The sequence below is a fragment of the Quercus lobata genome, chromosome 2 (genome assembly GCF_001633185.2).
Source record: "Quercus lobata isolate SW786 chromosome 2, ValleyOak3.0 Primary Assembly, whole genome shotgun sequence".
Lineage (NCBI taxonomy): Eukaryota > Viridiplantae > Streptophyta > Magnoliopsida > Fagales > Fagaceae > Quercus > Quercus lobata.
Genome location: NC_044905.1, coordinates 83,593,032 through 83,605,436, shown reverse-complemented (window position 1 = coordinate 83,605,436; position 12,405 = coordinate 83,593,032). Strand labels below are relative to the sequence as shown.

The following is a 12,405-nucleotide window of genomic DNA, read 5'->3' as shown; positions in this document are numbered from 1 at the left end:
TATTGGGAGAAAAATTAAATATCATAAATAAAAATGATAATCCTTAACAAAGTTTCATCCTCGTCCTTAATTATAAATTTAGCTACACATGGTTTTTGAAAGAAAACATTAAAAAAAAAAAAATACAAAACATCAAATTAAACAAATAAATAAAAATAATTGTCATGGAGGAAAGTCACAAAGCAGCCGCGGAGTGATCTTTTCATTTGTAGCACCTTCCCTTTCGTTCTTTTGAAGTGTATGTGTTTCCCTGCAAACACAATATCCAAAAGCCACAATAGGATGCTACAATCTCTTTCATGTCTTCCTCTCCTTCCTACCAAAGTTTACCTTCATGGACTTTTGATTGTGATGGATCATGCTTTACTGCATGCTTGGGTTGCAGATTGAGCCATTTTTCCTTATAATAACATACTTATTTCAACTGAGTTACTGGTTGTACTAGTCCATTGTGGCATATTATGAGGTTACTGAACCCATTGTTGGGTCACTCTCCATTTTGCCACACATACCTTTTTTAGTTCATCATGGCAGGACTTGGGTTGATTTCCTTAGGTTTAATAGGCTCGCTTGTTTAGGTTCACTTCTTGGGCCCTTGCGGGCTTTTGATGTGGGGCTTGGTTTAGAGTTGTTGGCCTGTTTTTATGGTAGCACTTATTTATTAGGACTTGGGGTCCAAACCACCTACTCATTATGAAATCATTTAGTGCACCCACAGTATTGTATTTTCCTCTCTCATAAATTTGAACCCCTCACTTGGCATCCACATTAACACGAGAGGAAAGTGTGTTGCACCAAGTGCACTAAATAATTTCTTAGCTTAGCCCTAAGCCAATTTTAATAAGTTTTTTTAATAGATAGATAGTGGGAGAGAGGGAGATAGGATGCAATCCTTTAAAATTTTTAGGTGCTGGTTAACATAAGTAATGGTGGATTTAAAATTTGAAGATCTCAATTGAAAACACCAAGAAGTATTAGTTGAGTTATAAGACTTTTGGCGGGTAGAAACTAACTTAATAGATTGAGATTCTCTAAAATTCTTAGTATTTTTTTCACCATAAAGTTTTTAATATATTAGCCATTTATTAGTAACAATGGGATTATAGTGGTGGTGAAATTAAGTGTATGTAAAATGATTACCAAAACAACCAATGTGGTAATGCAATATAAGCTGTCACATCAATCTAAAGACAATAAACTTTGGAGAATAATTCTAACATTTTTCTTAAGTAAAATCTTTGGTTATAGTTAAATAAGACTAATTAAGTATGAATAGTACCACCTTATCCTTTATGATTTAACACATGATTTGTACTTCATTTTGCTCATATAATCCGACTTTAGGATTTATTTTTAATTGGTAGTTTATTTCATTTGTATCAAAGTGACATTGTGTGGAATTCTTATAAAGAGAACTAAGCTTCAAACCACCCTCCCCAATTATTTTAATATTTAAATTATCCACACACAAAAAAAGCAAGTAAAATAGAATCCATCAAATCTAGCTACACCACTCTACCAGAAATCCAGCTGAAAGGAATACTGGGTGCTTTTTGGGCCTTCGCTATAGCTCTCTCCTCAAGCCTTCTCATCCTTTGAGCCAACCATCATACATAGCCTTGGGCTTCTCGACCCTCACTTGTAAGTCCAGTAAGCTTCTCTACCTTCCATTTAGCCACCAAAGGTTCCACAATTTCTCCACAGTCCCTAGCCGTGTAGACCCCAATCCTTGATGCAACCATAGCAAAGTGATCAAAAAGATTATGGTCATGGCCATCATACATCAAATGGGCTGGCATTGAGATTTTCCTCCTCATCATGTCTACAGAGGCTATTTCCATATCATTAGGAAAAAGCTTTTCAGCTATTTTTATATATGCAGTTTCATGGCACTTCTCATCTGAGGCTATTATGCTACATATCTGGGCAAGCTTTATGTCCCCATGTTGCATGGCCAGATTGGCTGTGTTCCCATGAGAAATAAATGTTGCTCGTTCTTGGAATGATGTGTAAATGGTTAAAAGGTATGGATCATACCCGAGGCCAAGATCCTAGATACAAAATGCACATCAAGTTAATCCATACAAATTTTAAGAATAAAGATCTCCATCCAACACTGTAATAGTATTGTTAGAAATATATATTAGACATATTAGCCCAATGTAATAGGCCCAAACACATTCCTGCTTATACTAGTAGTCTAGGGTTTAGTCGCCTATATATACTCATGTTAGGGTTCATTGTAACACAGGTTATTGTACTACACTCTTATACATAATAAAGATGTAGCCCTTAAGGGATTCCTCCGTGGATGTAAGCCGTCAAGGCTGAACCACGTAATCGTCGTGTTCTCGATGTTCCTCTGCTATGCTTCCCCTTTTGCATCCACTCTAGCATATTCAACATGGTATAACACATCGCGTTGCTAATATTTAACATGGTATCAGAGCCAAACTCCGTTCTTGGCATCAAACAAACATCTATAGCAAGCAAAGAAGATTCTCACGTGCACACCACCATCAAAAGTCATATGCTTGTCGGCTGGATCTAGACTCCACAGCATCTCGCAGTCGCTATGGCTCTCACTGTTGTGTCCAGATCTTCAAACCCAAGCAATCAGTGTCTCTCCCTATCAGATCTGTGCACATCAAGCCTTCGCCTAATGAAACCAACAAGACATACGTGCTCCACGGCATATCACGACCAAAACCCAGAAACCCGATCTCCAACGGCAGCCGCACGCGCCACCACGCGCGACCAATGGCTCCTGGAATTCTCCTCCACGCACCGGTGAACATCGCACGCTCTTGCGCCGGAATACTACTGCTAATGTCATCTAACGTCACCGGATGACATCATCACTCCACGTCAGCAGCCATGCAAGCACCTCCACATCAGCCCTAGTCCACGTCAACGACACGTCATCAGCCACGTCAGTAGTGTCGTCTCGTCAGCACCACGTCACCTAGCTGACCATTGACCTGGACCGACCCGACCCGGACCACCCGGATTTGACCCGTGAGCACTTTGACTATTGACTTTGACTCTAGACCAGTTGACTTTGACTTTTTGCATTGACCTTTGACCAAAAGTCAAAATTTCCAAAAGGGCCTATCTTCCTCAGTTTTTCGCATAGATTCTGATTTTGGGCTCCGTTTCTGCATTTGAGACTCTGAAATTAGTCAATTGGCACATTCTCCATTATGGTTTCTTCAAAGGCATTCTTCAAGGCATCTCCAAGTGATCTTCTCAGGCTTATCCAACCTCAAGCCTTCATCGAGCTTCCGCCTTGAGTTTGAGGGAGGGTGTTAGAGATATATATTAGACATATTAGCCCAATGTAATAGGCCCAAGCCCATTCCTGCTTATACTAGTAGTCTAGGGTTTAGTCGCCTATATATACTCATGTTAGGGTTCATTGTAACACAGGTTATTGTACTACACTCTTATACATAATAAAGATGTAGCCCTTAAGGGATTCCTCCGTGGATGTAAGCCGTCAAGGCTGAACCACGTAACCCTCGTGTTCTCGATGTTCCTTTGCTATGCTTCCCCTTTCGCATCCACTCTAGCATATTCAACATGGTATAACACATCGCGTTGCTAATATTTAACAAGTATAATAAGGAACATCTTAAGCAGGGTTATGTAAATGTAATATGAAAGCAAGGCTTAACTCGTCAATGGCTATTTTAGGTTTGTTATGCAAACTCCTTGTGACTGTGTTAAAGAGAGTTGTAATTATTAATTGTATGAGTTAGAGATTAAAAGTTGGTCAAAGAAATTATTTCAATTTTGAAAACCAGAAATTATTTCAAGCTTTACATCCCCATGTTGCATGGCCAGCTTGGCTATGTTCCCATGGGAGATAAATGCTTCTTGTTCTTGGAATGATGTGTAAATGGTCCAAAGGTATGGATTATCCCCGGTGCCAATATCCTAGGTCCAAAATGCATTAGACATTAACATGTTGAACTATATGAATTTTGAGAGTGTAGATCTCCATCCAATAACATTATAAATTTGAAGAGCATTTCATGTGGGAATAACATAGCAAGGCTTAAATCGTCAATGTTAGGTTTTAGATGCAAACTCAATGGGACATTGTGCTAAAAGAGAGCTATAGCTGATGTATTTGAATTATGTTAGAAGTTTGGACAAAGAGCTGACTGCAATTTTGAAAACTTTTGATTGGAATTTGACCTATTTGATAATCAAATCTGATAATTAGAATAGTTAACCCCTAAGAAGCATGGATACTTCAAAACCTCTAACATGTCTATGTTGGACACGTTGGGAACACTTTTGCATACTTGTCCTCATTAATTGGATATATTTTTTAAAATTTTGATAGTTGATATTTATTTTGAAAACTTATAAATAAAAATGAAATGTGCACATAAGTAAATAAAATTACCTAATATGTTAATTCATTGTGTTATCTCCACCATTTTGAGTCCTAATTTTTTTTTTTAAAGAATTATGGTGTCATCATGTCTCATGTCTTCACGAAAAATATATATAACTGTGGGTCCGAGAGGTCTGCAATCCGGCCTAAACTCTATATGGGCCCAGGGCCCGTGCCGAGGAGGTCTCTTGCTGAGGACGAATGATCGATGGCCGGGGTGTCAAGGGGAACGGCTGAGAAACTACCCTGTCCTCGGCATTCTAGAGCTTCAATGGGAAGACCAACATCTTGGTGGAGGCAATCCCCAAACAGCCCCCTCAAGGGGATGTGAGTGGAATGGGGCCCACAGGGAAGCAAGGTTAAAATTGGACCAAGGAAAATGCGTCCCCTCTTCAGTAAATGCACCTGCCAATACCCAGAGCTGATTAATGAGAAAAGACGTTTGGACGGTGTAAACTTCGATCCATGCAACTAATAGAAAGTAAGAGAGGACGGTTGATGGGATGGATACAGAAATAAGCACCTGCCTGACCAACAAGTGGAGGGCCAGGATCAACCAAGACAGACTATATAATAAAAAGGTAGGTGCACCAAGCAAGTGGCTGGGAAAAATGGCCAAAAACCAGAGCCTCCCAACCCACCTCCAGGAGAAAGATTCCAGGGGTGAAGAAAACTTAACCACGCATGACCACCATGAAATACCCACCACCTGGTGACTAAGGCCTAGCCTTTCAAACCCACGCTCTACAAATGATATTGTTTGGGCCTTTTTACGTGCGAACTCAACACTGCTACGGTTCATTACGAATCGTGTCCTTATAATTGGCGCCGTCTGTGGGAAAGGCTTGTGTGTTGGCATAGGCGGTGGGTCGAGAGAGTTCCCTTGTCATTTCTGACAACTGGTTATAGAGTTTTAGAGTAAAGTTCCGCTAGGGGCTATGCTTCTTGGCTAGGGGCTACGCTTGGTAGCGTTAATCATACGGATAATTCTAGGGGCTAGGCCGAGGAGCTAACTCCCCTAAGGCCAAGGTCCAGCGCCAAAGGAAAACTAGGTTTTGGACAGAACCAAGGCATTGCATAGTCCTCGGACTCAAGCCTATGGGAAAACCAACTACCTGGATGAGGAAAACTAGGTTTTGGACAGAATCCAGGCATTGCATGGTCCTCGGACTCAAGCCTATGGGAAAACCAACTACCTGGATGAGGAAAACTAGGTTTTGGACAGAACCCAGGCATTGCATGGTCCTCGGACTCAAGCCTATGGGAAAACCAACTACTTGGATGAGGAAAACTAGGTTTTGGACAGAACCCAGGCATTGCATGGTCCTCGGACTCAAGCCTATGGGAAAACCAACTACCTGGATGAGGAAAACTAGGTTTTGGACAGAACCCAGGCATTGCATGGTCCTCGGACTCAAGCCTATGGGAAAACCAACTACCTGGATGAGGAAAACTAGGTTTTGGACAGAACCAAGGCATTGCATGGTCCTCGGACTCAAGCCTATGGGGAAACCAACTACCTGGATGAGGAAAACTAGGTTTTGGACAGAACCAAGGCATTGCATGGTCCTCGGACTCAAGCCTATGGGGAAACCAACTACCTGGATGAGGAAAACTAGGTTTTGGACAGAACCAAGGCATTGCATGTCCTCGGACTCAAGCCTATGGGAAAACCAACTACCTGGATGAGGAAAACTAGGTTTTGGACAGAACCAAGGCATTGCATGGTCCTCGGACTCAAGCCTATGGGAAAACCAACTACCTGGATGAGGAAAACTAGGTTTTGGACAGAACTAAGGTATTGCATGGTCCTCGGACTCAAGCCTATGGGGAAACCAACTACTTGGATGAGAAAATTGGGCACTAAGCAAGACTTAGCTACTATGCGTGATGTCGAAAATGGTGCCTATATCTTCATTAAACGAGGGTTAGAAATGAGTCTAGAGCCTCTGCGGGTGCAAATAAGTTAGGGTTTGGGGAACATGATGATAAATGTATTGCATGCATAGATATTCGTACATGATAAAATGAAACAGCGCAGAATTCATAAACAAATATTGCGTATCAATGAGGGCAGTTAACGATGTAACCAGAAGGAAAAAGGATAAACAAGATTTCATATATACATGTTCAAATGCTTACAAATCATCAATAAATTAGGAGGTTTTTGAAATAAAAGGAAACAAGTTAATCATTAAAATAGAAATGAATACAAAAGCCTAGCCAAGATCTCTACTTTTCTGCTTTTTTGTCGGTCACGTCCTGAGAGGAAGGAACAGGATCAGCTTCGATGCCCGGGAGGATGGTCCCTTCTGGGGAAGGCTGAACAGGGCCAGCACTGGTACTCCGAGGGACCACAGCAAGGGGAATGGCCTGTGGCGGCTATGCAAGTGTGGCTGACTCCTCTATACTAGACACCTGAATGCCAACCACGGGCTCAGTAACCTCTTTAGGTGCCTCAGGACCCGTATGCTGGGACTTGGTGGAGGATGACCTGGTTTGGATTGTAAGGGGCCGAGGTGGTGGAGGAGGAGCATCGGGTTGTGGTGTTTCCTATGTATCCTTCCCTGGTTGGCCCTCGAGGAGTTGGAGAAGAGGGGTCAAGGGTATTCTCTTGACTCCCATCTCGGCTTGAGAAGAGGTGCCTATTGACGACAATTCCGCCTCGGACAAGGCTGGGTCACCTATGTCACCAGGAGGGTCCTCGGATTGACAGACTAGGTCAAATACCCCAAAACCTTCCTCGGGCTGATCTGGCTCGTCTTCGTCCTCTGCTACTGGGTGAGACGAGGAGGGGCCCACCTGTGGGATGTTCTCGGGGACAACTGGCTCCTGGGAGATTAAAAATCCCATCTCAACTACGGTAATTTTTGGAAGCCAAGGACGGCGGGCACTGATCACGTGCCTTGCGTCCCCAAATGACTTCTGAACAGGAGGGTACCCTAGTATTTTGTGAGCTGCTCGGACTTGGCCATCTCTGTCATTCACAAAAACCGCCACTTCTAAAACGGTCTCCAAGTCCGCCCGATTGACTAAGTGAAAATGCCGTGTGTAGGCGTGTTCATCTACAAAAAAAAAAAAAAAAAAAAAAAAAAAAAAAAAAAAAAAAACAACAACAACAACAAACATATATGTATGGTTAGCTATCGAATAACGTTAGATTAGAATGTCGTAAAGGGTTATCCCTTCCATTCCCAGTACCCCACCTGGTTCTCCTTCTACTACGGGGCATGGATCGCCATCGTGCCATTCCCCAGAGAGGATAAGGAAATCCTTGTTCAATCCCTTGTTGGAGTCAAGGAGGCACTGGATCAACCGAACCCTTTCGTCCCTCGACCTCATGTAGTAGGTCTTCCCTTTCAATTTTTGGAGGTTATAGCACTAGTTCACGTCATGATGGGTCAGTCTTAACCCCATCTTCTCATTCAAAGCGTCCACGCACCCCAGAATCCTAAAAACGTTGCCGGCACATTGGGTGGGGGCTAGACGGAAATGTCTGAGATAACCCCTCGTCACTGGCCCCATAGGGATTCTCATACCTCCCTCAACAAAAGCGAGGACGGGAATTACCACCGCGCCCCTCCCCCTCTTATAGTGCCATTCTCCCATCTTACAGTGCTCCAGACTTACGTTGGGGGGAATTCTATAATCAACGATGAACTTATTCATCGCTTCTTCAGTATCGACTAACTTCCTCAATCTCAATTTAGTCATCTTTGTGATTTACTAAAACAAACCTGACCCGCGACGGGAAAGAAAGGGAGCCAAAGAGAAATAAACCCAGAAAAGAAAAAAAACACGAGTTAATGGAGGTAGGGAACTTACGTAAAAGAGGAATTACGCTTCAGACAGGCTTTATGTGCTTGAGATAGACTGGAATTGGGGCGGAAGTTCAGACGAACCCAGAATACACGCACTAAAACTCTTAAGTGTAGAACTGGAGAGACGGATCCATCCCCAAAAAATCTTTTATACTTTCTAGGGTAAGTGCACACCTTTTCCCGCCCAAAAAGATCAGAAGATCACCACCGTTCGATTTCCATCATACCGTAGAGCATGGGAAGCACAAAGCCGCCCGTATTTAATGAGGCCACGTTTCGCCTTCCAACGGCTCTAGAAACGTGCCTTGGGCAGGTGAAAAACCTCGGGAATCGATAGATGACAAGGATTGATAGGCATTGGCAGATCTCTGATGTCATCAAAACCCTCCTATCCGTCCGAGGAGATGGATAGCAGGATTTTGAGGGGCTATTGTGGGTCCGAGAGGTCTGCAATCCGGCCCAAACTCTATCTGGGCCCAGGGCCCGTGTCGAGGAGGTCTCTTGCCGAGGACGAATGATCAATGACCAGGGTGTCAAGGGGAATGGCTGAGAAACTACCCTATCCTCGGCATTCCAGAGCTTTAATGGGAAGACCAACATCTTGGTGGAGGCAATCCCCAAACAGCCCCCTCAAGGGGATGTGAGTGGAATGGGGCCCACAGGGAAGCAAGGTGTAAAATTGGACCAACGAAAATGTGTCCCCTCTTCAGTAAATGCACCTGCCAATACCTAGAGCTGATTAATGAGAAAAGACGTTTGGACGGTGTAAACTTCGATCCATGCAACTAATAGAAAGTAAGAGAGGACGGTTGATGGGATGGATACAGAAATAAGCACCTGCCTGACCAACAAGTGGAGGGCCAGGATCAACCAAGACAGACTATATAATAAAAAGGTAGGTGCACCAAGCAAGTGGCTGGGAAAAATAGCCAAAAACCAGAGCCTCCCAGCCCACCTCTAGGAGAAAGATTCTAGGGGTGAAGAAAACTTAACCACGCATGACCACCACAAAAAACCCACCACCTGGTGACTATGGCCTAACCTTTCAAACCCACGCTCTACAAATGATATTGTTTGGGCCTTTTTACGTGCGAACTCAACACTGCTACGGTTCGTTACGAATCGTGTCCTTACAATTCTCTGATGTCATCAAAATCCTCCTATCCGTCCAAGGAGATGGATAGCAGGATTTTGAGGGGCTATTGTGGGTCCGAGAGGTCTGCAATCTGGTCCAAACTCTATTTGGGCCCAGGGCCCGTGCCGAGGAGGTCTCTTGCCGAGGACGAATGAACGATGGCCGGGGTGTCAAGGGGAATGGCTGAGAAACTACCCTGTCCTCGGCATTCCAGAGCTTCAATGGGAAGACCAACATCTTGGTGGAGGCAATCCCCAAACAGCTCCCTTAAGGGGATGTGAGTGGAATGGGGCCCACAGGGAAGCAAGGTGTAAAATTGGACCAAGGAAAATGCGTCCCCTCTTCAGTAAATGCACCTGCCAATACCTAGAGCTGATTAATGAGAAAAGACGTTTGGACGGTGTAAACTTCGATCCATGCAACTAATAGAAAGTAAGAAAGGACGGTTGATGGGATGGATACAGAAATAAGCACCTGCCTGACCAACAAGTGGAGGGCCAGGATCAACCAAGACAGACTATATAATAAAAAGGTAGGTGCACCAAGCAAGTGGCTGGGAAAAATGGCCAAAAACCAGAACCTCCCAGCCCACCTCCAGGAGAAAGATTCCAGGGGTGAAGAAAACTTAATCACGCATGACCACCACGAAAAACCCACCACCTGGTGATTAAGGCCTAGCCTTTCAAACCCACGCTCTACAAATGATATTGTTTGGGCCTTTTTACGTGCGAACTCAACACTGCTACGGTTCGTTACGAATCGTGTCCTTACAATAACTATTTAAAACGTTTTTCTTGCAGACAATAGGTGCTTAAGACTAAATCATGTTAACTTTTTTCTCTCATAAATTTATTTAAGTTTTTAATTTTTTTTTTTAATTTTAAGAAGGTGTAAAAGGAAAAAAAAAATGTTAAAATACTAGTTAAATTATTAAAATCATCTCATGTCTTCACAAGAAATATATATAACAATTTAAAATTTTTTCTTGCAGAAAATAGGTGGTTGAGACTAAATCATGTTAATTTTTTCTCTCATAAATTTCTTTATGATTTTATTTTATATTTTTAGATGTAAAAGGAAAAAAATTGTTAAGATACTAGTTAAATTATTTAAATCTTCATTTCTTAAATGTTAGTTTTGAAATTTTTATGTTGCATATCTTACATTCTTGACCCAATCAAGTATTGAGTTGTCTTCTCAATTTGTTTCATGTCAACTTTTTCCAAAAAGGAAAAGTACCTATTGAGAAGATCAACATGCCTGTTTTCTTCTGCACTCCATGCCCTTGCCCAAATTGCCCAAGGCGTGTTATCTACACCCGTTTCATCATGGAAATTTTTTGTGGAATTAATTCGAGTTTGGTAAGTTGGAAGGGCTTCTTCTGTGATCATATCACCAACTAAGGCAACAAAGTACTTGTCAGGAATGTTTCTTGCTCTCTTCCTTAGTTCATTGACTTGCTCAACAAATCCATTTGAGGTAGGGTCTGGCAAAAAATCTTGTGGTTGCCAACATTCCTCAACAGGCTTTAGGAGAGTTAGGACATTGTTTTTAGCCCAATCCTCCATAGATTTGAAATTTTCAACTATCTTAGGTAGCATGGGATGGGCTTTGTTCACATTGAATTCACTAGGATGGCCTAAACACATTTTTGCTCCTCTAGATCTAAAAAGAGGGGAGCAATTAATGTTAGGATGTTGAATCTGAATTGCAAAACATGGTCAAATTAAATACTTATGAAAACAATAGTTTGTTTATGTATATTAGTCTGGTACAGGTTAATTTTAGCTCTATGAAATTGTAATTGTTTAAAAAAACTGTACCTAGATAAAAAGAAAAAAAAAAAAAAAAAAAAAAAAAAAAAAAAAAAAAAAAAAAAAACAACGAAGTTTATAAAAGTTGTATCATGAAAAGAAATGTGATTTTGAACTACAATGCCAAATGTATCCATCATTTATTAGTAGGGGTTGATTTTGGGTGAGCCCAAAAGAGAATAGAAGTCAAGCCAAGCCCAAAACGCCTTCTAGACGTCCAATAGAGATTAATGGTACATAGCAAAGAAAACAACTCAATGACATCAATTCACCAGAGGTAAAGTAGATTAAACAATACTTTCAATATTTGTTAGTGTCAAATACAGCAAAATGAGGAAAGTAAAGGAGATGGAAAAAGAAATAGAGCACCATTGTGCTACCACATGTACAAAACACCCTCAAGTGCTGTTATCTTAGATGGTCTTAAGTGCTTGAGTAGAGTAAGTGTTTTGGGTAAGATGGTTATTAACTGGGTTATTAATGCAATGCTTTGTAATAAATTTTAGATGCTCCTCGGCTCAATGAAAGGATGGCAAGCTTCAATTTTGTTTTTGCATAACTTCTAGGGTGGGCTGGATTAATCATAATTTAGATAAATATTTTTCTAACATTGTTTTTATGAACCCTTTTAGGCCAAAATAGTACTTAGAGAACCAAATAAATCTGCCAAAGCTCATTAGAAAGCATTAAACAAAGTCGGCATGCTTCTCATTGCTAAATGCGGCCAGGTAGAATTTTTAGTCACATAGAGCAACTTGTGAAGGTATCCGGCCCTTTGTGTGTAAATGGCTAGCACATGGGTTTATTAATGGTTGCTCAAATTATGCAAGTGTCATCAGCCCACTTTGGAAGCTTTATATCTTGGACCATGTTAAACCCAAAATTGACCTAATCTTTACCCTCCATACTATACCCCTTTGCTTTCCCCCATTAAAGTACCCAGGCTTGGGCCATGTGTAGGATGAAATAAGATAAGATATTACGAAAAAAATATAATAAATCATGATATTATAATACGTAATGTGCAAATCAACAATTCAAATGATTTATTGATCCATCTTTCATTCTAATTATAAAAAAATGTTAATTCTTGCTCAATAAATCCATTTGAAGTAGGATTTGGTAAAAAGTCTTGTGGTTGCCAACATTCCTCAATAGGTTTTAGGAGAGTTAGGACATCGTTTTTAGCTCAATCCTCCATAGATTTTAAAATTTCAACCTTCTTAT

At 41.4% G+C, this 12,405-nt stretch overlaps 1 protein-coding gene across 1 annotated transcript; it reads right to left on the bottom strand.

Annotated features, from left to right (window-relative positions):
• Positions 1-1,607: 1,607 nt before the first annotated feature.
• On the bottom strand, positions 1,608-10,932 carry LOC115978385 (stearoyl-[acyl-carrier-protein] 9-desaturase, chloroplastic-like). The gene is made up of 3 exons (XM_031100407.1): positions 10,529-10,932; position 9,560; positions 1,608-2,051 (listed from the first exon to the last, which is right to left on the bottom strand). The coding sequence occupies exons 1-3, from the start codon at positions 10,930-10,932 to the stop codon at positions 1,608-1,610; spliced, it is 849 nt and encodes a 282-aa protein (XP_030956267.1).
• Between the last annotated feature and the right edge of the window lie 1,473 nt (positions 10,933-12,405).

Excerpts from the sequence above, each read along its gene's own strand:
- LOC115978385 (XM_031100407.1), bottom strand. The coding sequence starts at position 10,932 with ATGGAGGATTGGGCTAAAAACAATGTCCTAACTCTCCTAAAGCCTGTT.